General features: G+C 55.1%; 9 protein-coding genes across 9 annotated transcripts; 4 read left to right on the plus strand and 5 right to left on the minus strand.

The window, feature by feature from the left end:
- The first annotated feature begins 2,928 nt into the window (after positions 1–2,928).
- F5144DRAFT_97606 (Clr5 domain-containing protein) lies at positions 2,929–4,374 on the plus strand. The gene is made up of 4 exons (XM_066793608.1): positions 2,929–3,427; positions 3,541–3,786; positions 3,853–4,294; positions 4,345–4,374. The coding sequence occupies exons 1-3, from the start codon at positions 3,312–3,314 to the stop codon at positions 4,139–4,141; spliced, it is 651 nt and encodes a 216-aa protein (XP_066646056.1). The 5' UTR covers positions 2,929–3,311; the 3' UTR covers positions 4,142–4,294; positions 4,345–4,374.
- F5144DRAFT_97412 (zinc-finger of the MIZ type in Nse subunit-domain-containing protein) lies at positions 4,242–6,018 on the minus strand. The gene is made up of 2 exons (XM_066793607.1): positions 4,768–6,018; positions 4,242–4,708 (listed from the first exon to the last, which is right to left on the minus strand). The coding sequence occupies exons 1-2, from the start codon at positions 5,791–5,793 to the stop codon at positions 4,496–4,498; spliced, it is 1,239 nt and encodes a 412-aa protein (XP_066646057.1). The 5' UTR covers positions 5,794–6,018; the 3' UTR covers positions 4,242–4,495.
- A 1,379-nt stretch (positions 6,019–7,397) lies between these two features.
- F5144DRAFT_599193 (vivid PAS protein VVD) lies at positions 7,398–8,429 on the plus strand (the record flags this gene model as incomplete). The annotated part of the gene is made up of 3 exons (XM_066790993.1): positions 7,398–7,439; positions 7,494–7,580; positions 7,851–8,429. The coding sequence occupies 3 exons, from the start codon at positions 7,398–7,400 to the stop codon at positions 8,427–8,429; spliced, it is 708 nt and encodes a 235-aa protein (XP_066646058.1).
- A 328-nt stretch (positions 8,430–8,757) lies between these two features.
- F5144DRAFT_589964 (glycoside hydrolase) lies at positions 8,758–10,344 on the minus strand (the record flags this gene model as incomplete). Its single annotated transcript, XM_066790108.1, has 5 exons — positions 8,758–8,804; positions 8,857–9,476; positions 9,532–9,768; positions 9,823–9,931; positions 9,990–10,344. 5 exons carry the CDS (start codon positions 10,342–10,344, stop codon positions 8,758–8,760), a joined length of 1,368 nt encoding a protein of 455 aa, XP_066646059.1.
- Positions 10,345–12,552: 2,208 nt separating this feature from the next.
- F5144DRAFT_97618 (RmlC-like cupin domain-containing protein) lies at positions 12,553–13,302 on the plus strand. The gene is made up of 3 exons (XM_066793609.1): positions 12,553–12,871; positions 12,942–13,097; positions 13,156–13,302. The coding sequence occupies exons 1-3, from the start codon at positions 12,661–12,663 to the stop codon at positions 13,269–13,271; spliced, it is 483 nt and encodes a 160-aa protein (XP_066646060.1). The 5' UTR covers positions 12,553–12,660; the 3' UTR covers positions 13,272–13,302.
- On the minus strand, positions 13,107–14,853 carry F5144DRAFT_97664 (Formamidopyrimidine-DNA glycosylase N-terminal domain-containing protein). The gene is made up of 4 exons (XM_066793610.1): positions 14,655–14,853; positions 14,431–14,605; positions 14,332–14,381; positions 13,107–14,280 (listed from the first exon to the last, which is right to left on the minus strand). The coding sequence occupies exons 1-4, from the start codon at positions 14,671–14,673 to the stop codon at positions 13,334–13,336; spliced, it is 1,191 nt and encodes a 396-aa protein (XP_066646061.1). The 5' UTR covers positions 14,674–14,853; the 3' UTR covers positions 13,107–13,333.
- Positions 14,854–16,693: 1,840 nt separating this feature from the next.
- On the minus strand, positions 16,694–18,911 carry F5144DRAFT_560673 (uncharacterized protein). Its single transcript, XM_066788214.1, has 3 exons — positions 18,242–18,911; positions 17,909–18,158; positions 16,694–17,838 (listed from the first exon to the last, which is right to left on the minus strand). The coding sequence occupies exons 1-3, from the start codon at positions 18,898–18,900 to the stop codon at positions 16,891–16,893; spliced, it is 1,857 nt and encodes a 618-aa protein (XP_066646062.1). The 5' UTR covers positions 18,901–18,911; the 3' UTR covers positions 16,694–16,890.
- Positions 18,912–19,534: 623 nt separating this feature from the next.
- Positions 19,535–21,612, plus strand: F5144DRAFT_609498 (uncharacterized protein; the record flags this gene model as incomplete). Its single annotated transcript, XM_066791630.1, has 4 exons — positions 19,535–19,759; positions 19,863–19,871; positions 20,128–21,014; positions 21,088–21,612. The coding sequence occupies 4 exons, from the start codon at positions 19,535–19,537 to the stop codon at positions 21,365–21,367; spliced, it is 1,401 nt and encodes a 466-aa protein (XP_066646063.1). The 3' UTR covers positions 21,368–21,612.
- A 1,330-nt stretch (positions 21,613–22,942) lies between these two features.
- Positions 22,943–24,419, minus strand: F5144DRAFT_560676 (uncharacterized protein). The gene has a single exon (XM_066788215.1). It carries the CDS (start codon positions 24,153–24,155, stop codon positions 23,115–23,117), a length of 1,041 nt encoding a protein of 346 aa, XP_066646064.1. The 5' UTR covers positions 24,156–24,419; the 3' UTR covers positions 22,943–23,114.
- Between the last annotated feature and the right edge of the window lie 5 nt (positions 24,420–24,424).

Genomic DNA, 24,424 nt, shown 5'->3' on the forward strand with positions numbered 1-24,424 from the left:
ATACATGCCTCCTACAATCACACTATTTTGCTACCCGAACGGTTAGCAAGCCCGCTGATCTCGCTTTCGGAAAGGAGAGCAGATGGCGGGCTTCCGGCTAGGTTTACTAGGATGAATACCAAAAGGCGGGAGAAGGGCAGTCCGAGCCAACAACCCAATAGCCCGTGTTGGTGCATTTCGGTAAGGACCGACGCGATCTAACAGGGCTACTGGCGCCAGTGCGCATTAATCCCGGGATATGGGGACTCTAGTATGGTTTCGAGCGTGCAAGGAGGATTCCGCGTAGGGCATTGGAGTTGCTCTCTTGGCCGGTTTGGGTTGTTTGGTATAGGTTTTGCGGAACAACGGTCACGGCTAACTTGGCGATGTTGAATTTGGTGCCGCGGACGGAATAGCTCCAAGTTTTGTAACTCCTGTTCCAGTACCTCCATATCCGGGGGGACGTGGCGCGGTCGCTTAATCTCCTTGTAAACGTATAGCGTCTCGTCGCCGTGGAGAAATACTTTGTAAACAGAGTGGCCGTCAAGCTCGTCTGCATTCTTGATTTCAAATAGCTCCCTCGTCGGTATGATTACTGCCATAGAAATCCAGGAATCGTGCCCGAAGCGGGTCTGCCCGGGTATGAACCCAAAGACAGTCGGTGACAAAGGTGTACTTGTTTTTTCCATGTCGGTGTTGTGTCCCGGTCTTATAAAGCAGCTTGGTCCCCTGCGGAGCAGGATCAAACCTCAGGATAGCCTCGGCCACTGTGTCATCCAGAAGTCGTATTTGGCGAGAGTCAATACAGCGGCAGAGGGTCTGCAAATCCTTTCGTCGCTTTGGCCGTCTTCCAAAGATTGGGTGCCGGTCGTCTGCAACAGTGCCATGAAAGCAGATCTCGAGGTGCCATGTTGAGTGTGAGGGACGCAACACAAGCTTGGTCCAGTGCTTTCGGGCCGGGCTCCATTCTTCTCGTCGTACGTTCTAGACAATAACTCAATAGTCCACGGTTTTGGTAGGCAGAGTGGCGGCCACCGGCATCCTTGAGACTTAAATACACCATCCTGAAATGGGGGCGGTTGAGTCCTGGAAAATCGGTGAGAGACTTAGGCATAGCCGCGTGTGATGGAGGTTACCACAGAGAACGATCGCTGCAGGGGCACACGGAAACTACTGGTCCGAGCTCAAGCCACACGAAACCACTCCCGGTCTTGTCAGCTAGGCAGGCCGGGGAAAGGGAACGGTATCGTTAAGGGGGGGGGGCTCCTCCGTCGGGGCCCGGGGATAGCTGGCACTGGGGCGGGAAATGGTAGGATTGAAGCTGTTCGGGACCGGGGAAGAGGCCGAGGTTGGGTCCGTCGGTTTTGACAGCGCCTTCATAAACGAGCATGCCAGCTGGGCAATGGAACTCGGCGCCAGCCGTGGCTGACGGTTCGCCTTGCTTTCTTCTGAATCAGGGGTCCCACCACTGCTGAGACACAGGCGCATGCCACGTGGTTTCTGAGAGTCATCTAACATCGCAGCTGTGCTGTCATTTGTTTTACAATTGCCCTGTGAGGGAGTCGGCAACCGGGGGGGCATTGGTTACAATTGGTGGTCGATGGGACTGACAACACCAGAAGGAAGCGAGCCGGCACTTGTAGCCGGTGGTATCAGGGGCGACCAGTCAGCTAACAGGGCTGTCTTCCTTTGCTGACCTGAGTCTAGACCGCCCGGTTCGTCTGTATGCACCCCTTCGACAGCATCTCTCCTCTAGTTCCTAACACTCGAACCGAGTCAGCATGGTGTGACGTGCTGCGACGGGCATGACTATGCATGTGGTTGACAGGAAAAGGAGGCTCGCCGAATAGCCCTCCTCCCCCACCCAAAAGAACAAATAAAGGGTCTTAAAGAACAAGTTAAGAACCGCGTGGCAGAAAGAGGGGAGGGGACGCATGAAAAACGGCGTGCATGGTAAGCCCCAAGATTTGGGGTCAAGCCCACCCACCCACCATCGCATCGCATCCATCCCACCCTCCCCTCTCTCCCCCCCCACCACCCTCTCCGCAAACCGCAAACCCCAACCGCAACACGTAGCCCTGCCCCCCAGCCCGCCCAACCCGCCCTCCCGGAAGAAGTAGGAGATTACCAACGGGACAAGAGGTGGGAAGCCACATCATTATAGAAGGTCTGCATCGGGTATGTGTATCTTTTCGCTGCCGCCCGGAGCTCTCCCAAGCCAATGGTAATCACACCGGTCCCGCGGGCCTGCCTGGCAAGCCCTTGTGCGACTTGGCGTGCGCGGACCAGATATTGGGATCCGAAGGCCAATTTTCGTCGAGTCCCCCGAGAATCGGGGCGGACGGGGGGGGGGGGGGGAGGGAATGAATGAGTGTCAAATAAAAGATGATGACGGGGAACCTCCAATCCGGCCAGGTCGGGGGGAGAGAAAAGGCGGGGGTGGGTTTTGGGGCTGGAATGAAGCGTGGGATACGTCAAAGCCAACCAAGTTCCGTTGGCATGCGCAGGGGAAGAGAAGTTGGGGGGGGGTGACACGACATCAGGAGTGGTCGAGAGACTCGACATTTATGTAAGTCGCCGGCAATGTACCCTGCAGAGCTGCGCGCCGTGTACCAGTCGAACGTTGTACCCGAGCCTCGTCCAGCCTTGCCGAAGGCGTGTGTGGGATTGCGTTCCCGGTGGAAGTTAGCCGTTCCCGATGGTTATCCGCGACTGCCCTTCTTTCCGCGCTGCATCCCTGTTATCGCAGGCTGTGGACAGGTGGTTGGCGTCTGAGGCGCTTGTAGGCCAAGCATCGGAAGGGAGGGAGTTCACTTCCACCCGGACTCATCTATGGACTCGGCCGGCTAGCCTCCCTCGGGAATAGCCCTGCTGTCGGCCCTCCCCCGACCCCTTGTACCGGAGTGACCTCCCGAAGCTTGGGTGAAGCCACGACTCGCGGGCCGTCAATTGGTCGCCTCACCTGCTTCTTGGATGGGGGCGCGCGTTGGTCCGTACATAAACACTCCGGGCAGGGTGAGGGCTTGTGTATGTTCGCCTAGGTAGGGACCTACGATCACCTCAATTGCTCTCACGCCCGGTGATTGTGATGTCCCTATCACCAATAGTCTATATCATCAACAACATACCTCGACCCTGCTCGCCCTCCCGTTGGGATGATCCCCCTTAACTTTGGCGCTATCTTCAGCCTTGCCTCAAATGCTTCATTTACTGCCTATCCCTGACTCGAGCAGCCTCACCATTGTCGTCGTATAGCTTGACAACCCCTGTGTGGACCTCCACGCCGCGAGGGTCTCTTCGCCACCCCTAGCCTCTCGTGCAATCCGCACACCATGACGAAACAATGGGACAAGTACCGGGAGGTCATCACTGCCGAATACAAGGACCAAAACAAGCCGCTCCATGAAGTCCAGCGTTTCATGGCGCAGAGATACGGCTTCAGGGCGTCGTATGTGTGAACCCTCTTTTGCACGATCCTCGAGACTGGGGCGGGCGGGAAAAAAAAGCATACTGCCCCGGCACATATCTTGTGGTGCCCATAACTAATATCGTCTTGTATAGCACCCGCGCGTATAGGTCACGCTTCGACAGATGGGGAATCCACAAGTACTCGCGTCGCAGGGGCATGGGCGCCATGAGTCTCAGCAGGCGGGCATCGATATCGGAAGGCGACATGCGTCCCTCTCCACGACAAAGTCCAGATATGGACGAGGGCAGCCCGCAGGCAGCCACTCCGGCCGTCGCCACGTCAACCGGGTTGTTCCCTCCCGGAATGTGCATAGCGACATCAGGAGCCGGTTTTCGGAGGTATGGTTCGGTGCCAGTGCCGGCGATGGTTTGGTGATCAAGGGCTGATCGAAACCCTGTCTTCAGTTCCCTCTGCCCCGCCAACTCGGAGTATGCGTACACCCCAATCACGCCCTCGCATAGCCCGGCTCTCGCGCCTGGTGTTGCGTTCTCCATGGCCCAGTACGGATGCGGGCTCCCGCAGTTCAGCTCCCAGAACATTGGTTGTTACTCCCCCAATTCTATTCCGATGTACCGACAGGATCCGCGTGATGTGGTGATTATATCTTCGGACGTACCGGGGTCGGACCAGAGCAACATTTCTATGGGTGGCATGCCGGATGGGTATGGGTATTCATTAAGTAGCGCTTCGTAAGTGCCGATGCTCGTATTAGATGTTTTCACTGATACAAGCGCGGATGTTACGATTTTCCGAGTTATGGCCATCGGGCCAGGGTGCAGCCGGGAAAAGGGGGTCACGGATTCCAAGGTCATGACTGGACCAAGCGAGGGGGAAGTCGAGCGTCGGGTGGGTGCTCCTCCCCGCCCAGCTCTGGGGACTTGCCTCACTTAATTTAGGGCGGATGGTGCGGGTAGTGGGCGTTGGTATTCGGTCACAGGCGGGTCAGTTGGTAGATAATGTACGATTGCGGTGATGGCTGGCTCGGGGGACTGCAGGGGAAGGGTAAGCAAACAGTGAGTTCGTGGTTTATACGTTCGCTTAACAACATCAGTCGTCGTCTGCGTCGATTTCCTCCATCCGGCGTCGGGTGTGACCTCTCTCCTTCTTGATGTTGATGGATTTCCCGACAATCATACTAGAATCATCGTCTTCGGGCTCAATATCAGAAGTATCATCGGCTCCTCGCCTAGCGGCCTCGGCGGCCCGCTTGACTTTCCGAAGGACCACCTCATCGAGGTACAGGTCTTTGATACGCAGGTCCTAAGGCTATGTTAGCGTGTGAACGATTACGATGGCTAGAGCCTGTCAGGGAATCGTACCTCGGAGCAAACCGGGCATTTGGCGATGCCGCCATTACTCTGGATGAATTCCATGATGGCCATCTTTTCAAATGTGTGCCTGCACCGGTGATTGCTGTAGGGTTCCTTCATAATCTGCAGTGATAGCGGACACTTGAGGTCGATGATTTCGCGCTCGACCACGAGGTCGTCGTCCTCGTTTGCATCCGCCACGACATCCTTGGTCGGCCTCCCATGCTCGTCGAACCAGGTCGACGGATCGGGGAGGGGAACTTGGTCCTCCGGGTGTAACGCATCATGCCAGTTCTTTTTGAACGAGATGTAGTCGTTGTTGGCGGCATACCGCTCGTGGGGGCTCAGAGCGTCGTATTCGTCCAACTTGGCTTTGCGGGCGGCTTCCAGCAGTTCCTTCACGCCGGCTAATGGAGGTACATCCTCATCGGCTGTCTCGCCTTCATCCTCCTCTTCCTCTGCATCTCCAGAAGCCGGACCGCCGTCTTCGTCATCACTGCCAGCCGCCCGCCGTTTTATCTTGGGTGGCCTAGGCTCCGGCCGCGGCTGCTGAGCATTCAACCCCTCCATCACCTGCTCCAGCACCGCCTGATGGTCCTCGAGTTCGGCGCGGCAATCGATCACCCAACGCAACGCTTGCTCGGAAGAGTCGGTCAACTCGGTGATGGTCGCATCCAGCTCGGCCACGTACTCCTCCAGCGACGACTGGGCATCGCTCGTGCCCTCCTCGCCACGAGCCCGCCGCTTCTCAATCATGTGAGCGAGCGAGCGCTTGCGAGCAAAGAGGATGTCGTTGATGCTGCCGACGCTCTCGAACAGGTAGGTGGACGATTTGGAGAGGTGGGTTTCGAACTGGCGCCTCGCACTGTCTGTCTCACGGCTACCGTTGAGAGCTGCGAGCTTCCGCTTGAATGTTTCATCCATGGGATGCGACGGCGGCTCGTAGGGCGGCATCTCGAGGGGAGCATCGTCAAGCGCCTGGCGTCCAGATGACCCCGCGTCGGGTCGACGGGTGCGCTGCAGAAGTCGCGGCATGGTGGGGGGTCGACAAATCAATGAAGATCTCGTGGAAGGTAGTTGAGTGCCTTGGTCGGGGCACAAAACGTGTTGTAGAGTAATCTGTATTCGTATACGGAGTTGAGTGGTCTATGCGGTGGAGCCCAGTCGAAGAGAATAGAGCCCTTCGATACCACGACAAACAGCTTTGCTAGGTCCCTACTTCGGATTTCAATCTTAATGTTGAATGAAAAGACGCGCGGGCAGGAATAAGACGCGACGGTGGGGGCCTTAGGTGGGTCCTTCGGTCTTGGCTAGCTCGAATCGAGGATCGACAACTCAGCGATTGCACAGTACAAACACAGTGTTCAATTTACTGTGTTTGTATGACGAAAGAGCACAGTGATGATTGCATCCCGCCTCAACACCATTGCAGGGTGCCCATCTATCATGTCGCTGCTTCGGGTCTCTTGGCTAAGCGGGTCGCTTGATGTCCGGGTTTCATGTTTCGAACAAAAGGCAATGGCAGCGAATAATGGGCGCATACCTACATGCAAAGTCGATAGAAGCAAACCCAAACAATGACCCTATGTCATTTTCACTCTCTCCCCATTCCCGATCCCATGCTTTCTGGCATCTAATACCATCAAATCGTGATGCGACTTCAGATGAGGAAAAGGCAAAATGAAAGAATTCCATCAACATCTTTAGCTCAAGAGCCAACGATGATCCTTGCCGCCTGCCGTCGTCCGATGTCAACTCTGGATCGATCCCAACTCCGATTGCCATGACTTCAGATCGGGATAAAGGGCGGGCCCATCGGTAAGTACCCCCGTACCTCCCAGGCCATCGAAAGAGTTCGCTAAATCGATGCATCCGATACCCACTTCCCACCAACCGGTCAACTTATCTGGCACATCTGGGTGTCTGTGCCTGTCTCGAGCGGCGCTGGCGGGACGTGACCCCTGCCGCGATGACACAGGCTCCAGCCCGATCCTAGGGACCGCCGATGCATCTGATAATCGAGTGGGCCTGGAGATCGGGGAGGCACAGGAGCATCGCCCAAAGCCATCAGACCATCAGCCCCCCATGCGGAACATGCCACCGGCAATCGCACATGGAGTATGGTGTTCTCCGCTTTCCCATCGCGCTGGCCTAGATTGCCTCCTGGGCCTCGATAGTCTGGACCACGAATACTCTGTCATTGTGCGTTTTACTGAGTACCTGTGGTTTAATCCCTGTTTTCCACGGTCAGTTCTCCGCGGCGTTTGTCTCGCACAGGGCTCCTTTGGGCTCGATTGACCACACAATGCTTGATCCGCTGCTTGATAGTAGCACATACATGACGGCGATGACATCAAGCGAGCTGAAATATTCATATACCTCGATTTGATCATACAAACACCCCCCATGGCTCGTATACCATCCCGACATTGTGGCTTGACTGCACGCTACATCTTGCCACTGATATAAAAGATGCGTTTACACTCCCATTTTACGCTCCTCGGCCGCCAAAACAAGCACCCAATTTTGCCAACCATCAACAAAACCGGTACTCGATGCCCTTGTTAGTAAAGCCAATCTTGTCACATCAACAAGTTCCCACGCAGCCTCTCCGCCAGGCTCCCACTTCGCATCCCGCCATGACCACCCACATGAACACCTGGGAAGAGCAAGCCATGATTGTATTTCCCTCCCATTCTGTGATTTTATGTTGCGTGTTTGCTCATAAAGAACAGGGGCAACTCTCAAACCCGCGAATCCAGGATCCGCTCATCTACCCGGGCCTCTACTCCCCGAGCGGCATCGACATTCTCACAATTCTGGTTAGTTTTGCTGACTCTGTTTTGTTTGCTCCTCATTCTGTTTGCCCTCTCAATACCATACAATTCCCACTATCTTTCCCTTCCACCCCTCTCTTCTAATACCCTCCACCCCTTTTGTTTACTTTCCTTTCCATCCTTCCGCCTCCCTCCAACCTCCAACCTCCAACCTTCAACCCCCTTCTCACCTCTCCCCCTCCCCTCTCTCCCACCCTCCACACCCATCCCCCAACCCCAACTCCCAACCCCCCACTAACCCCTACCCTCCCCCAGACCGCAATCCACACCCGCCCGAACCCCACCGTGACCCTCGGCGCAATCGACGCCTCCTGCGCCCTGCTCATCACCGACCTCGCCCAGCCCGACCACCCCATCATCTACGCCTCACAGCCCTTCACCGCCCTGACCGGCTACACCCCCGCCGAGGCATTGGGCAGGAATTGTCGCTTTTTGCAGGCGCCGCCGCTGCCTCCTGTTTCGAGGCTTGTTTCGGCGTCTGCTGCTGGGAGGATTGCTGTTCGGCAGCAGGGGGATGGGGGTGGTAATACTGCTGCTCTCCTTGACGGGGGGGAGCGTGGGAAGATGGTGGGTGGGGGTGGGAATGGGTATGGGGTGGCAAGGAGGAGGGGATATGGCGTGGATATGGAGGTGGTGAGGCGGATGCGGGCGGCCGTGGAGATGCGGCACGAGGTGCAGGTGGAGGTGGTCAATTACAAAAAGTCGGGGGAGCCGTTCCTGAATGTGCTGAGTATTATCCCCGTGAAGGTGGCCTCCAGGCTGGGTAGGGGTGGTGGGGGAGGAGGGATGGATTTGTCGGTGGGGTTTCTGTGCGATGCTGCTTCACTTGAGTGAGTGAGGTGGGTTTGGACTGCCAGAAGGAGGAATGGGCTGGACTGAGCTGGCGTTTGGTTGTTTTTCTTTTTGCTTTGGAGACGTTTGCTGGGATACCCTCGATGAGTTATGACTTCTTCGATCCTTCTGGTGCAGGGAAGTTGGTTCACGGAAAACGGACTTGCTCTTTTGAAAGCCATATTTGTGTGTTCAGACAACCTATTTACAGGAAATTGCACTTCTTATGAACAGAGGGATTCGTTGCCATACACAGGCCATGCCCAACCCCTATCGCACCTCTAGCTCTACTCTTACGCTGGGAAGTGCCACACGAGGTAGCCATGACCTCTTACGGCTGCTTAAAGGTCGAGCCGATGGGGCCAAACTTGATGTTCGCTACAATCACAGTCAATAAGGCGGCCATTTTCATCAGCAAACAGAAACTTACAGTAGATGACCTGGTTGCTGGCCTGGCTGGCCTCGATGTCGCTCGGCACGCCCGAGGACGTCTCGCAGGTACCGCGGCCCTTGCCGGGCTCATCAGCGCTGGCATCGGTCGGGTAGGTGGAGTCGAGCCACAGCATGTTGGAGTAGTGGTCGTCCCACAGCGACATGACGAGCACCATGGGGGCGGCGACGCCCTTGCTGAACTGGGCCATGCCGCCCTTGTCGTTGAAGGTGTCCTTATCGTTGAAGGCTACCTTCTGCGACTTGCAGAAGTCGGCAGTGATGCTGTTGCCCGGGTTGCCGTCGATGGTGCTCTGGGGGGTCTCGATCACCTTGCCGTTTTGCACGTAGTAGCGCTTGATCTCGGACAGCTGGCCGTTGCTGCCCTTGATGAACTGCGTCACAACCGTGAACTTCTTCGTAGTATCGACCGTCATTCCCGGGCCGTAGAAGTCCTTGATACCTTGGCGGTATGTGTTGAAGTCGCAACCATCGGGATCGCAAGTACCCGCATACCTCGTCTCGGAGTAGGTCCCGCCACAGGCATCGCCCTCGCAGCGGTGCTGGCCAACGGTGGTGCAAGGGTGAGGAGTGTAGGCGGTCGAGATGGAGTTGGCCTCCCTGTTTCACGTCAGAAGGCACTTATATCATCGATGCAGTGAGGAAGGTAGCCTACCAGATATCCATCTCAGTGCAGCAGGAGCCGTACTGGCCCACACCAGCGTTCTGATCGTTCGATGACTCCTTCCAGCCGGCAGCATTGGCCTCGCCGTTGATGAACTTGAGGTCGCGCGGGCACTGGGCATCGCAATAGCCAGTACCGTACTTGGCTCCAGCCTTGTTACCTGAGTACTTGGACTTGCCACCATCTTCGTCCATAGAGACAAAGTACAGGGCGCCGTTGAGGCCGCATCTAGCATTGAGTTAGGCTTAACCCGGTAAGTAACAGATACTCGCCTTCACTTACCCCAGCTTGGATGTGTCAACGTCAAAGGTAAACTCGTTGCCGAGCAGGGTGAACATCTGGTACTTGTCCGCGCCGGCCATCAGGTACAGACGCGAGCCAATGTTGGTGGCTGCCAAACGTCGTTAACAATTCAACGTCCCGCCAATAAAGCACGGGAGTTCACATACAGTATTCACCCTCGGTAACGAACTTGAGGGTCAAGGCATTGCCGCTGGTCGACGCGCCGTACGTGCCGGGGTAGTCGGCACCGTCCAGGGCGCAGTTGGAGGCGCAGGACTTGTCGTCCTTGCAGATAGTCGAGTTCCAGGCGTTGCCGCTGTAGCAGTTGGTGTAGCCGTTCTTGTCGTGGACCCAACGCCAGTTGGAGTCGATGGTCACCTCTCCGCTCACGCTGGTGCAGGAGCCGCCGGAACTGCACTTCTGCCAAGTCATCTTGGGGTGCGTCTCGGTCGTCTCCGTGCCCACCACCTGGGCAGCAGCCGGGCCCAAGAGGGCGGCTAGCGCAAGGACCTTGGAGAGCATCTTGAACGGAGGCTAGAAGGCAAGGGTGGCCGGAAGTTGGAGGAATGCGAGGGTGATGTCGGTGGCTTGCCCGGGAGGGAGCAAGCCACCCCTTTTATGGCTTCGCAATCTCCCGTTGAAGATAACCGCCGCAACTCCCGTTTGGGTTGTTGCCCGCAATATATGACCTGTCTTTGCGGCAGGATATAGGTTTCGGCTGGATGGGCCTGGCTGCCGAGACATATTCCCTCATAAAAAGTCGAGGGTAAGGACAGGCTTCGGGCAAGAAAAGAGCTCGGCCAAATAACCAGCAGTATCCTACTGCATGAAAAGGTTCAGACGTAATTTATTATCGCAACACGCGCTATCCGTGCCACTTATATCCTTGGCTCCCGAGACGAGCGTGCTCCGAGGGCCCGAAAGGCAATACCATCCTGGCCAACAGACCCATCCCCAATAACCCGGGGCTCGATACCCGAGGGGATACTTGGTGTAGCGAGCCTCCCGAGGAAAAATGTGACGTTGGTCGGAGATAGACGGGGCATGTTATCCATTGGGCATCCGTTCTTGCTCTTGTGTTTTCGGACGTTCCCCAGTGACGCTTTGCTCTTGGAGTGATAATCCGTCACGGGCATGAAGAGAAAGAAAACACAACAAGGAACCCGGGGTAGGCCTCACCCGGTCTAGGCCTCGCCGGAAACCAACCCCTTGTACTTCCCCAGATTCAGATGGGCGTGTATGGTTTGGTACCGTCAGCTTCCTGTGGGGACGGTATAGAAGGGCCGAAGCGTTGGGTGTGGGGAAGCGAGAGAGAAGAACTAGGGAAACCAAAGATGGAGAGACTACGGGGAATAGCAGCCGGCAGGTGAAGCGAGGAGTGGGACGTTGCCTTTCCGACCGCCCCATGCTGCAGTGCGGTTGGCGCTACCGCCGGCTGGCTCGCAGAGGAGGCCCACTTACACACTTCATGGTACCGCACGGGAAGACGAACCGTGTCGAGTACCGAAGAATGCCGGCTAAAGAATTCTTCGAGAAGCTGGAGTAGGGAAGACGATGTGAAGGTCAAGAGTGTTGAAAGAGGGAACGTTTGTTGAACCAGTTTCGACGAGTGATCTAGTGGAGAGCTGTTGGAGAAGGTGAGAATAAGGTGATATTCCCCGAACTTGGCAAGAGCCTCATTCCTAGGCGCCGAGCACTGGGAACCGCTGAGGTGGAAAGGTTCAAGACGACCGCCATGGCTAGAGCGCGTGGTGAAACCCTCAGATTGGTGCTGGATATTGCACAAGCTCGGTTGGAGGGCAGACAAGCATACATTAGAGCATGGGGCCCGTGGAAAGAGTGCTCGGGCTTGCCTAGTTCATGCAATCCGACGGTTGAGATTTCCAGCCGCACCATCTAGAAGCCTGGGGCGACAACCGCTCCCCTTGTGTGGAAATTGTAGGCGGGCGAATGAGGACTCGGGCTGATATAAACAGCCTGTCGAAAATATATTGGCTGCTTGGCTGCCTTTAGCCATACTACAACCCGAAAGCAGTCTCACCCCAACAATAACCGCCAGAACTAAGTCCGTCGGACAAAATGGTGAGCTGAGGCCCCATCACGAACTATCGCCGATTGCGGTGCGGTGTTATCTGTTTCTGGTCACTGTCAGATTTGTTGGCGGGTGCGCGTTTCTGGCGGAGCGGATGCTGAGTCCCCGTAGGAATTGACACGATCTGACGCCTTCATCAACTCGATAGACTACCCGCGCTTGCAGGCGGCTCGGTGGTGGTGGTGATAGTAGTCCGGAAACATCTGGAATCAAGCCCCGACATCGCAAGTGAGGGCAGGGGAATGCAGGGGAGCAGACCCAAACCCGGGTCGTCATCTCCAAAATTTTGCTGGATCTGCATCATGTGTCAGACGCAAAGCTCATAGTTGGGGTAGGTCTGGGCGCCCTTTGGGGCTATGGAGCATTCGGATCGTTCGATGATAGTTGAATAATGGGTGTTTCTCTTCTCACAGGGGACATCGTTTCACCCCCGCTCCCTCCGACAGATTGAGTGCTGAGTTGTGTAAGATGCAATGAGCACCCGATTGCCGATTCTTTTGTTGGATATGATGTTGGTGCTTGGTGATTAAAAAGAGAAATCAGGCTTCAAATGCTGAACGAATTCAGGGAAGTGACGAGGAGCAAAATGGAAGGAAGGGCTAGGGTTGTACATGTACACGGACATCCGTCACTCAAGACTGCCAGTGCTCTGAGGTCATACCAACCCCACCCACACCATTCAACCACCCGGGTCTTCAATCACCAACTTTACCTACCTATATAGCACGTAAACCAAACAAACCAAGATGCCGATCCGCGGCCCAGTCCACGCCAAGCTTCACAAGAAGGACGCCGCCGAGGCCCTCCACGTCGGCCCCTTGACCGTCCGCATTTACGAAGATGGCTCCCTAACCGAGAACCGGGTCAGTGGTGTGCTGCTAGAGATACCCGCCGGCAAGAGTGGTCCACCGATGCATTGGCACCGGTTCCACGATGAGTTGTTTCTCGTAATCAAGGGTGAGTCTGGCATGGCATTGGGAGGCATGCAGCAGCAGCCGATTGTTGACGGTTGTGGCGTGTGGGGTAGGGGCTATGACGTTCGTCACGCCAGACGGCGAAGTGACGGCTTCGGCGGGCGACCTCATGACGGTTCCTCCCGGAGCGGTGCACACGTTCAAGAATGCGTCCGAGACGGAAGACTGTGAGTGTTACATGACTGCCACGCCAGGGCACTATGTGGATTGTGAGTTTTGATTTTGGCCCTGATCTGGCGAGGGGACTTCTGTTGACTGAGGGTATAGACTTCCGGATGCTGGGCAAGGCGGCGGAGGCTGGGAAGCAGCTCACTTCGGCCGATGTCGAGCATCTAATGGCTTTGTTTGGTACATTCCCTCCAAATGTTGCATCGGAGTCTTGATAAGGGGGTCGAGCCACGGTGCTGTAAATACAAAGAGAATCTGAAGGTCTCTGGCTTTCCAATCAATACTTAGGCCGTTTCCCCTGCAGCCTACCAGAACGCCGCCCCATTGGCTCAGTATTACTAGATGCCGGGGTTGTCCCTTCTGTCTTGACTGTTTTCGCTTTACCGGTTGCAGCCTTCTTTGGGGTAGCTCTGCTCTTCTTGGCTGGCGGTTCCTCCTCCTCGGCTTTCCGCTTTTTCTTGCTCTGTGGCTGGTCATCTTCGACCTTGACATTGACAGCCTTTGACTTGGCGGCTTTCTTAGGCTTGATTTCCTCTTGATCAGATTCGATGATCTCCTCCTTGACACCAGGCACGACGCGACCGCTCTTCTTTTGCACATCCGGCACGTAACAGCTGGTTCTTCCGCCAACTGTTAAAAATGCCAGCTTTTCGCCGCTGGGTAAGTGGCCCGCGGCGCCTTTCTGGCCCTTGCCCCACCGATAATGGAACATCCAATCCTTGGGAAACTGGTCCGAGTCCCCGAGCTTGTCGACGGCAAATTGACACACGTGGCGGATAGATTTGTAGAGACTCTTGATCTGCTCGTCACTGAAGTCATCGCAGTATTGTTCCGGGTGGAGTTTTGCCTGGTAGAGAACTTCGTCCCCGACCCAGTTGCCGACCCCACTGAGGACGGTCTGGTCGAGAATGAGCGCCTTGATAGGCACGTGTCGCGACTTCATCTTCTGTCGGAGATACTCCTCAGTAAAGACGTCAGTATCGACGACTGGGTCTGGCCCGTTCTCTACAAGCGGTGAGTGCTTCCTGATGCTTTCGCCTGGGCAATCCACCAGCCGGACACGGCCGAAGCGTCGGGGGTCGGTAAAGGCGACTTCGACTGCCGGGTCTTCGGTTGTTAGATGGAACTTCCAGTGTTTTGGTGGCCACGCGTTCAATTCTTCAGGCTTCATCTTCTTGTAGTAGTTGGTGTATGCTGTCTGGTCGCCCTTGATGTGGATCCAGCCTGCAAAGAGGATTAGTTACGCCATAGACGGCTAGGCGAGGACAACCATACCAGTCATGCCGAAGTGCATCACGGGATGAGGCGATTCATCAAGAACAAGCCTTTACTGGGTTAGCCGCCTTGAACCCCCTTGAGACTCGGGCGGCTTACCAAAAGTATTTGCCCTGTGTCCCCGCTGAGACGACTTTCTTCCCGGTTAATGCCTTCGCAACCTCCGTCCCAGTCGTCCCAACTTTGCCAAACACATTGGTGTCTTCTATCGCCGTGACATTCTTGACTGTCTTCCCGACCAAGTGCAGGCGCAGATAGTGCACCACCCGGGCGACTGGTTGTTTGTCAGCGGGGAATGTATCGAAATCGCTGCTCAAACATACTCTCAGCAATCTCAGGCATGGTTGTAAATGTATTTGCGCTGAACCAAGATTTACACCTTTTATATCGTCGGGATAGCTGGACTTGGATTCAGTAGCTGCCCGGCGGTTCAGTTTCCTCCCAACAAAGTAAAGGAGTGGCACGCGTCAGCGAAACGAAGCAGTGGAGTGTGACGGCTGGAGCTTGAGCCAAGGAAACGCGTAACGGAAGCGTCATCACGTGAGCTGAGGATAAGCTCCATCCTTCTTCTTACGGACCCACTCCACCGCACCGGAATTTTCCACCTTCTCCACAATCGAAACCAGCTTCAAAAACTCTGAACCTGCAGCTTTTTTTGTTTCGCTTTTTCAATACCTAGCACCACCTCCAGCCTCTGGTAAGTTCCTATTTTCCTTTTCGCGACGCGCAGCAGGCACTTGCCTGATGACAACCCAACACCGCAAACTAGAGTCTTTGATCTACGGACATGAAACTAGAAATTGTAACGTCAGTCTGAACACTGCCGCTGCCGCCGTCGCGTTTAACTACTTATTCAGTTGCATCGGTCGAGAAGCTGACAGAACGAACAGAGCTCTAGCTTCCACGAGCACCAGCTGCTGGACGGGATTTGAGAGGATGGCGTGGAGCACGCCACCATGACGAGGGTGAGACCGTCGGGCAGCTCGTGCTACGCGCTTGACGGCATCGCCGACTCTACGACATAGCCATCGGGTTAGTACACTTTTCCAACTCTCGTGCTCGATTCCATGATGATCTTTCTTTGCTTCGGCAAGTTGGAATTACCGACTGATTCCCCTTGAAGAAAACAATTGGCTGTTTCTGATTTTTACCTTTCTCCTTCCCTTTTGACCAGCCTTCCGTGAATGCTCGGTTGCTGATTGTCAACCCACAGGTCTATTACCCCGCCTGAGTAAGTGGGCAACCTCCTAGCCGAACCTCGACGTGCTTCCATGATGAAGCGGCACTGGGCTCCGATTTCCTATGAGCAGATATGCCATTTTTGCGACAGGCCTAGAAAACCTCGTCCACTGATCAGCACCTCCCATGGTCGTTGCTTGCATCAATTGCATGGGGAACTCGAGCTAACCGGCTTGAAAGACGGCAGCCCTCCGGCCAACGCTTTGCCGTGGCAGCCACCCTACTGGGTAAGCTTGCATTTTTTCTTGCATTACTTTTCTACCACCTTTTTCTGTGATGACTCTAGATGACGAGTCTGATTCGGGATTCCCGCTGAAGACAAAAACTTTTAACTACCATTCATGCCTTTCTGATCTTTTATCGACGGACATCCGCGATTGCATTCCTAGCAATGAACTTTGCTAACAGTTATTAGTTGACCGCGAAGCCAATGGGTGGTGTTCGATCATCCAGCGTAGTTTGGCCGTTGAGGTATGTGTTGTTTGGTATTTCACTCTTGGTTCCATGCACCGCTCCATGATGACTCGACTTTAAAATTGACAAGCATATGTCGGAGCTCACGCGAAGATGACAACGTCCATGTCTGATCCCGCCCTGACACATCACACCGTTTTCTCACTCTAGATGAGCCAACGCTGACTGTCTCAGATTACGCAAAACTGCCGACAATCTCGGGCCCGTGTTCAAGACAGGGTAGAGGGTAAGCATCATCTCCTCTCACTTTCCCCGTGGCTTTTATGATGATTTAAATTTTATCACGACGGTCTACATAGCTTATGCCTTGATGAAACTGCCGGTGACACGGCTTTAATCCTGATAAAGCCACTCAACCACTTGTTTGCTCTATCTCTCAAATGTTCCGGGGCTAACATGGACAAGATTTCAGGATGCTCGAACTTCGGCCACCTTCCTGTCGCCATATTGCACGGCTTCTCGATGACATCCGGTCAGTATTCCCACTAACAAACAACTGGTGTGATGCCATGATATCCTGTGAAGCCCCATGTTCGTAGATCGTTGCATCGCTGTAGTCCAAGACCGCGCTTAATTAATGGTGGCCGACCCCGGAAGCTCACGGTGCAAGATAGTTGGAAAAAGCCTAAGTCAATAAATAAATCGTACAAGTCTCTATCTTGCCCACTTTCCTGTGATAACCCAGCTCCTGCTAATGTTCCTCCCAAAAGCCCGCAGTGCCACTAACAGCATTTACCATAGTTGCCACGCCTGAACACCTCTAATACCACACAACATTCTATCGCCTGTCCTCCCATCAGTCAATGCACTACCCCCCAAAACTCCCCGGCCCAAACAAATCCAATATCAACGATGAGCTCCCCGCCCCCCTGCCTGCTGCTGGGTGGCGGACCCATTGCCATTCCCAGGCGCGCCGCCGCCACGGCCGTTACCATTAGCGTTCCTCGTCGCCAGGTTGGCGGTCTGGCTGGGACCGGGAGCAGGGTTGGTACGCGGAGGCGAAGTCGCTCCTGTCCCGTTCCTGCCGGGTGTCGCAGTGCCTTGCCGTGAAACGGCCGTGTGCGCCCCGGACGCGTTGCCCGTACCGGTGGTCGGCCTGGGGTGGCTGTTGCCGGTGGTGGCGGTGATGGCATTGGGCGGTGGCCGCGGGGTTGTGGGCGTTCCTGAGCGAGAGGGGGTCTGGTTGGTGGCGGTAGAGATGGTCGGCCTGGGGTGGCTGTTGCCGGCGGTGGCGGTGGTGGCATTGGGCGGCCGCTGCGGGGCTGTGGCCGCTGCTGAGTGAGGACGGGTCTGGTTGGTGGCGGCGGCGGTGGCGGCATTGGGTTGTCGCTGCGTTGGCGTCTGCGTCGGCGTCGGCGTCGATGTTGCTGAGCTAGTGGTGGTCTTGTTATTACCACTAGTGATGGCTGGTCCGCGCTGCGTTCCCATCGTGGTTGGTGTTGTTGCTCCCGCTGGGCTGTTGATCCTCACTGTTTGGGCACCTCTCGGTGTGGTGTCGAGGCTCGCCTTGGTGCCTGACTGGGGCGTCCCTCCCTGGATTGACGTGGTCGGGCGGCCGGGCTGGAGGGTTGTACCGCCTGCTCTGGCCGCCCCCCGTCTGGGGAGCACCTTGGGCTTGCGGAGGGGGATGCAATCCATCCAACGGAGCAGAATGGAGACGTCCGGTGTGTCGAGCGACTCCGAAGAAATATCCACCAGACGTGATTGGCGGAAGGTGATGGGCTTTTGCTCACCATTCCAGCACATCTGGGTGATGCGGGCTGTGTCGTTGTGATAGAAGGAATAAAGAAGAATCTGTAGGTTTGTTAGGTGTGATATCCAAGTGGGCAGGCTGATCACGTAGCGAAATCGGGCTGTGACATACCGGAATAATGCTGTGTGTATCACGAGTATCCGCCATCCGCCTCTTTATGAAACTGACGCCGGCGGTGATCTCGCTGCGGAGCGCCTCGTTCGGCTGGCTATTGTGGGAAGTGGTATCGGCTAGGACCACTTTGACATGGCGCACTCCTTCCTCTCCGAGCGTCTTGTCGGGAACGTAGGTAAGCGAACTTGTGTACCACCGGAGACGCCCTCGAGGAGTCCAATTAGGAAGACGGACGCCTCCCCCGGGACTAAGGAGGTCAAAGTAAGTATGTAATTCATCTCGCATGTTACTTGGGAGCGGCGACACGACAGAATGGAAGTGTATACTCACGTAGCCGTGCGCCACTGCGGTATATCAGTGGGATAAAACTCATCTTCGAGAAAGGTTCCCTGGCGCAGCCCGGCAAGCCAATGAATGATGCGGCAGGCGCAGTCCAACTGGCCAACATGCGAAGGTCCCTTGGTGCAGGTGGACCATTCTAGTTCATTTTCCTCAAGGTCGCGCCTTGTCTCTGCAAGTGCCTCCCTGTATTCGAGGTTGTCGGGGAACGGTTGAAAGAACACAGGATGCGCGTCCACCGCGTCTGGGCTGTCGATGTTGAGTTCAGGGGCCCTCTCAATATTCATGTTCTTCAGCCGGCTCGTTGAGAGGGTCGTTTCCGACTCTGCAAGGTTCATCAGGTCATTCTCAAGCTTGTCCACCCTCCAAAACCCGGAGGTCTTTGGAAAGGAAGGGGGTGCCATATCGCGCCGTGTGTTGATCGAAGATTGAGAGGAAGTAACAGATAAAGTCGAGAGGATGGCGATGTCAAATGATATGGAAGGTTGACTAGCAAACTGGTGAAGCCGACAGAATAAATACAGGACTTTAGGAAGCTGTGCAACGTTCGAGTTGGTTGAATTAGCAACGTGCGAATGGAAGTTCCACGACGCGCTACTGTGTAATGCAATGGCTGCGCCTGGCCCCGCCTTCGACGGGCAACAGGCCATCTATTTTTGTAAACAAGCAGAAACACGCTCAGACACGGAGACCGCAAACCACCACGGATGCTGTTGGTCTCAGGTTGTTTCTCCCATCTTCTTCCACCCACTCGACGCATCTACACAGTAGGTAGCAAGGCCTATTGGTTGAACTTGCATCTCATCTCATGTTGGCACCAAAAGTCGGCCGTGCCTCTCAGCCTTCGGGCCGGCGCCTGTCCCATTGGCCCCAGAGTTACTAGGCTCCACTTGGTCTGATGTGCCACTGCGGTACAGTACCAAGCAGATCTCCAAACTTTACTTGGAAGCCCCCATCCACGACCAAAGCCCCACACGCATCGTGAAGGTGCGAATACCCGACAGTCGGCAAAACCGCACGCCTTGTGTTGTGTAGGTGTGTATAGGGAGCAGCACCCAAGATTCAGAGTACGCCGTGGTTATAAATGATATACAACCCCCGACCGCATCACAATATCCCCCGCCGCTGTTGTCGCCCTTGGGACAATGACAAGCTGGTGCTAGATGGGAATGCCAGACGGGACGTCAGGCCGGCACATGTTGGTCCGCTGAGGTCCAAGACATGACACATGAACGCTACTCCCTTGCTGCAGGTCTTTGTTTGAGACCTTGGTCACAGGCCATCATGGACATGCTTCTGGGACCAACAAGACGGTTTGTGACGGCCCTATGCGATCAGAGACAGCCCGTGGAGTCTTCCCTTTCCGCCCTCATCCTCAGACATGGTGGCCTCGAGCCCTTGGTGGCTACTTTGCCGCAGACCCCCGTGTTTTGCGTGCCGCGGGGCTTCTGGCTATTCTGGGTCTCCTCAGGGCCAACTCATACAAGGCCGACGGCCGACAAGGTCTGGGTGTGTTGTTTCAAGCCGATGTTTTCGAATTCAGTCGGCAAGGGTTGTGAAAGGCAATGTGGCTTTCCTGATGGCGATAGTGATATAAGACGGACGTCTATAGGTTCCGCAAGTGAGTTTCCTGTTGAGTTAATCATACCACATCCCGGATCAAACACTCTTACTCCTTACTTCCCAACCTCCTTCGAACCCACCACAAAACCAGGCTGTCGGTCAACATGCCGGATGCGAATCCAAAAACAGCCCGAGGCTGGAAGAAAGCGGTGAAACAACATCTTCCTGTCCCCCCAGACGCCATCTTGCTTTCCAACCTTACAGGCACCACATCCGCCTCTTGTCTCACATTCTCCCACTTCCTTTGTCTCAAGGTTCTGTGGGAGAGTAAAGAGGGGGTCGAGTTTGCCCTGAACCAGTATGTTGACAAGCAGTCGATCGCTTTGGCAAAGCATGAGCTTGGAAAACCAAAAGCAAAGGCTTTCTTAAGCAACATCAAGCGCAAGCAGTACCCCGACGACTCCATCTTCTCGCTAGTGGATTTGTACATGGATTTGGTCTTTGACTTGAACGAATCTTCCGACTGGACCACGGCGGTCCTACTCCCCCCACGGCCCATCCGCCAGGAGGCGCCCCGCCGCCGCTCCCCCGAGTCCCCCTCGGCGGGAAGGGGCCACTCGTCGCAACCGACAAAGATGGATATAGACTCGGATTCGCAATCAGACTCACAATCGGACACGTCAATGGAAGATGTATCCCAAATGGAGACAGGTTTACAGCCTCCCGAATCGCCCTCCTCGGGCGGTTCCGACTCAGAAAACGACGCAGGCCGCGAGTCAGCGGCCAGTAAAACCGAGTTCATGCCTACAGAGGACGAAGCGATTGTGAACATGGCCTTTGTTCTCTTGCTCAATTCGCTAACCGAGCCCTATGCGCCTATGAGGCACAAAGGCTACCGATGGCTAACTAACCACGAGCCTGTCCGGATTTTCAAGAAACTGTCCGCTACTGGGCAACCTCTCTCTGTCAGGGAGAACAAGCTTCTCGAGGCTCGAACCGACGGCTGTTTTAGGCACACAGGCCACAACATCTCGGCCGCGTTGATCGAAGTCAAGCCATGCGTTCGGAAGACGGCCCAGGAGAGAATCGAATGGCAAGAGGGCGCTCAGATGGCAGCGTACATTTACAAGCTACTGTACATGCAGTCGCCGCCGAGCCCGGGGTTTGGGCTGCTCCTCTGCGATAAACCAGGTCTGAAACGGTGAGTAACCCCTAACGACAACTTAACATGCTGTGGGAGACGGACTACTAACTGAGTTTTGATGTTGTCTCAGGAGACTGCTCGTATCCCAGGACCACGCCGAGATATACATCAACATTGCCGAGTATGACGCCGCCTACGAGCGGTACCTCGGGCTTCACGACCCCCGGAACGCTTCGGCGCCGCCTCCTCCGCAGGCAGCAGGCGGCCAGGGCAACGCTGCGACTAGGGCTCGCAAAGGCTTCCTAACGATGAGGTGCTTTGGACCGTGGCGTATTGATACGCCGGCTGACCGAAAGTACATTTGTGAAGCTCTCTTGGCTTTCTCGTTCTACTTAACCAACCTCGAGTAGTTGTTGGGCTTGTGTACCAGCGTTTGGACAATCAGAGTGACGGTCATCTGGGGTACTCTAGTGCCAGCGTCCGCTACGAGGGAAGGATGGGATTCGGGGAGGGGCGCGCGGCGGCTAGGAGAGAGGCTAGATCTTCGGTAATTGTCGGTCTCTTTAGGTTGTTTCTCATTTGGCGTTCATTTTAGGGAGGCTAGTGTAAGATTGAATAACACATTTTTTTCCTAAGATATGACTTTTTAATCGAACTGTTGTGTGACGAACCTGCCTAGGATCCTATCCTGTTAGGGTTCAGTGAAGGTAATCTTGCAAAGGATGCTTAGGTCCGGTGCAGCCAAAAGGTGCACAACAATAGACTTGTCTCAACAGTAGGCTTGCGAGCTTGTAGCGAACTGTAGTTGTGATTGCTAACTGGAGAACTCCCAGAGCTCTCCAAAACGAGTGACTATATACTATCTAGGCCCCTAGGTACCTTCGTACCTCTTCCCTTGGGAACGTGAGGAACGGTGGTCGTTCCTTTCGTTCCTTATAGAGGAACCTCAGGAACGGTAGCCGTTCCCCTCGTTCCTCTGCTGATTGGTCCGGGACCCATCTTTAATGATTGGCTGAGGACGCTTCCCACGCGCCCTCCATCGGTACCCTGCATGCGGCCATAACCGTGACATGTTGAAGGTTTGCTGACGATGTAAAAAAAGGAAAATAAAAGGAGAAGGAGAAAGGTTAAAAGAATAAATATAAAATGGAAGTAAAATTAAGAAATAAAAAAGAGAAAAAGAAAGAGGATAGAGAAGGGTAGAAAGAAAAAGAAGAAGAAGAAAAGCATTTATCTAATGTTATTCTAGAAGAAAAGAGTCCTAGTGTGACGAACCTACTTCAGGATCCTATCCTATTAGGGTTCAGCTTCGTTGAAGGTAATCTCTCGAGGATGCTTAGGTTCGGTGCAGCCAAAGGGTGCACAACAATAGACTTGTCTCAACAGTAGGCTTGTGAACTTGTAGCGAACTGTAGTTGTGATTGCTAACTGGAGAACTCCCAGAGCTCTCCAGCACGAGTGACTATATACTATCTGGATCACCGTCCTCCCTGTGATCCCTCCTCCTGGGGATCGCGGTTGCTTAAGTGATCCTCCTTCTGCGGGATCACTAGGTTCGTGGTGAGCCTCACGATCCCGCCTGCTTGGGATCACTCTGCCAAGAGTGATCCTCTCCTTACTGGTTCTTTTAACGATTGGCTGGGGATGCTTCCCGCGCATCCCCACTGGCCCTGCATGCGTCCATAATCGTGACACCTAGTAAAGTATAGAGTTTCTAAGTGTATTTATAACTAGCATTCCATTTATAAAACTTTCTTATATGTTCCACATAGTCAACTATTACTTCCATTTTGTAACGGTCCCAGGAGTATATTGCAACTAACTGGTGACGACTCTACGAGTACACTAAGCTTGAAGAAGAAAAGGAAAGATGAGAGAGTCTGGCAGCTCGTGGGGCTGCTTTATGATCGCGAGCGCGATGGCCCGAGCGCATTGCTAGGATGTTCGGTGCGCTGTGGGGCAACTGGGAATAGCTTCATCCAGGGGTTCGGTGGACCGTGCTTGTACGTGAGCTGGCCGAGGGTTACCGAGGCCCACCTCGGGCACAGCCCGTTACACATTTAACATTAACTTAGAATAAAGACCTAGAGATAGCTAGCCCCCCAAAGGACTACCACTAAATGTCTGAGAATAATATTATCTATAAACCGCTCTCATCTACCCACCATCGTGACCAACCAAGTCCTTCTCCAACCCCTCCAAGAAACTCTCCGCCATCTTCTTCGTCCTCCGCTCCAAAATCTCCCTCCTCCTCTCCTCAATCTCCTCCTTCCTCCTCCTCGCCTTCTCCTCCCTCTCCCTCCTCAACCCCTCCGTCCTCGCCCTCTCCTCCTCCAACGCCTTCATCTCCTCCTCCCGCCGCCCCTCCTCCTTGCTAAACTTGTAGAACCCCACCCCCTTGGTGCGGATTTCCCAGTCGGCCTGGTAGTGGGTGGCCTCGGGGGGCGTGGGGCTGCGGTCCCGCTTGCGCGCGAGCGCCTCCATGGCCGCGCCGCCGTCGTGCGCCGCGAAGGCCTCCGCCTGCACCGCGTCGCCGTAGATGAGCGCGCTGGGCGCCTTGGGCCGCGCCGACATGTTCTCGAGCTCCGTGGCTGAGGCGGCGCCCCGCTGCAGCCGCAGGATCTGCGCCCGGGTGAGCTGCCGCACGCGCCCGAACTCGTCGGTGTATTCGTGGAGGGTGGTGTCGGTGTTGTTGGTTTGTTCGTCGTTGTCGGGCTCGGAGTCTGAGTCTGAGGAGGAGGAGGCGGCGTCGGTGGGGGTTTTCTTGGATTGGGACTCGGCCCATTTGCGGTCGAAATCGACGAGTCCGACTTCGCGGCCGATGTAATCCCCTCGTTGCATGGCGGCGTAGAGGCGGGCTTTTGACTCCATCTTACGACGGGCGAATTCCCGCTCGGCTTTGCTGTCTTCTGTTCCGAGAGGGGATTTGAGGGAAAGTTTATTGCTGTCTTTTGTTTGTGTATTTGCCTTGCTATCCTTGCGCTTCACTTTGGTATCGGACAGGCTGTCTTTCTTTAGCTTCGATGGGCGAGTTCGGCCAGTCATGGGTCCGGCAGAAGAACTCGTGCTTGATTTGGCTGATGGTTCCGCAAGAAACGAGCTCAACTGTGAGCTGAACGCTAGAGATCCCGAGAGAGCTATCTCTTTCTTTTGCTTCTTGGGGGGCGGTTGCCCGTACAGATGTGGATCTTGTGGCATCCTGTCGACGATGTGAAGGGTGATGCCGGCGTCCGAGACGTTCACAGTTGTGGTGGTGAAAGGGTTGTTTACCGTCGAGAAGTTGTTGGCGGGTCTAGTTTATCTTTGTTGTAAATCCCCGGCTCTCGCCTTTAGTTAGGTACAGGTGTCGTGCTTTTTAAGTGTTCTGCGCCACAGACCGGACTTTGACGTCTGATGTCTGATCTCCAAATGCATGCAAATGCAACCCTGCGGCCGTTGCTCCCTGGTCGCGTTTGTGGGGAAGCCCA

The sequence above is a fragment of the Chaetomium tenue genome (genome assembly GCF_020726465.1).
Source record: "Chaetomium tenue strain MPI-SDFR-AT-0079 chromosome Unknown F5144scaffold_2, whole genome shotgun sequence".
Lineage (NCBI taxonomy): Eukaryota > Fungi > Ascomycota > Sordariomycetes > Sordariales > Chaetomiaceae > Chaetomium > Chaetomium tenue.

Excerpts from the sequence above, each read along its gene's own strand:
- F5144DRAFT_97618 (XM_066793609.1), top strand. The coding sequence starts at position 12,661 with ATGCCGATCCGCGGCCCAGTCCACGCCAAGCTTCACAAGAAGGACGCC. Across the intron at positions 12,872-12,941 it reads GTTGTTTCTCGTAATCAAGG|GGGCTATGACGTTCGTCACG; the intron begins GTGAGTCTGGCA and ends CGTGTGGGGTAG. Across the intron at positions 13,098-13,155 it reads GCCAGGGCACTATGTGGATT|ACTTCCGGATGCTGGGCAAG; the intron begins GTGAGTTTTGAT and ends CTGAGGGTATAG.
- F5144DRAFT_560676 (XM_066788215.1), bottom strand. The coding sequence starts at position 24,155 with ATGCCACAAGATCCACATCTGTACGGGCAACCGCCCCCCAAGAAGCAA.
- F5144DRAFT_97412 (XM_066793607.1), bottom strand. The coding sequence starts at position 5,793 with ATGCCGCGACTTCTGCAGCGCACCCGTCGACCCGACGCGGGGTCATCT. Across the intron at positions 4,709-4,767 it reads AATGCCCGGTTTGCTCCGAG|GACCTGCGTATCAAAGACCT; the intron begins GTACGATTCCCT and ends ACATAGCCTTAG.
- F5144DRAFT_560673 (XM_066788214.1), bottom strand. The coding sequence starts at position 18,900 with ATGGCCTGTTGCCCGTCGAAGGCGGGGCCAGGCGCAGCCATTGCATTA. Across the intron at positions 18,159-18,241 it reads CCGCAGTGGCGCACGGCTAC|TCCCGGGGGAGGCGTCCGTC; the intron begins GTGAGTATACAC and ends TGACCTCCTTAG. Across the intron at positions 17,839-17,908 it reads ATACACACAGCATTATTCCG|ATTCTTCTTTATTCCTTCTA; the intron begins GTATGTCACAGC and ends ACAAACCTACAG.
- F5144DRAFT_97664 (XM_066793610.1), bottom strand. Across the intron at positions 14,382-14,430 it reads ACACAGGGCAAATACTTTTG|GCTTGTTCTTGATGAATCGC; the intron begins GTAAGCCGCCCG and ends AACCCAGTAAAG. Across the intron at positions 14,281-14,331 it reads GATGCACTTCGGCATGACTG|GCTGGATCCACATCAAGGGC; the intron begins GTATGGTTGTCC and ends TCCTCTTTGCAG.
- F5144DRAFT_97606 (XM_066793608.1), top strand. The coding sequence starts at position 3,312 with ATGACGAAACAATGGGACAAGTACCGGGAGGTCATCACTGCCGAATAC. Across the intron at positions 3,428-3,540 it reads AGATACGGCTTCAGGGCGTC|CACCCGCGCGTATAGGTCAC; the intron begins GTATGTGTGAAC and ends CGTCTTGTATAG. Across the intron at positions 3,787-3,852 it reads TCAGGAGCCGGTTTTCGGAG|TTCCCTCTGCCCCGCCAACT; the intron begins GTATGGTTCGGT and ends CCCTGTCTTCAG.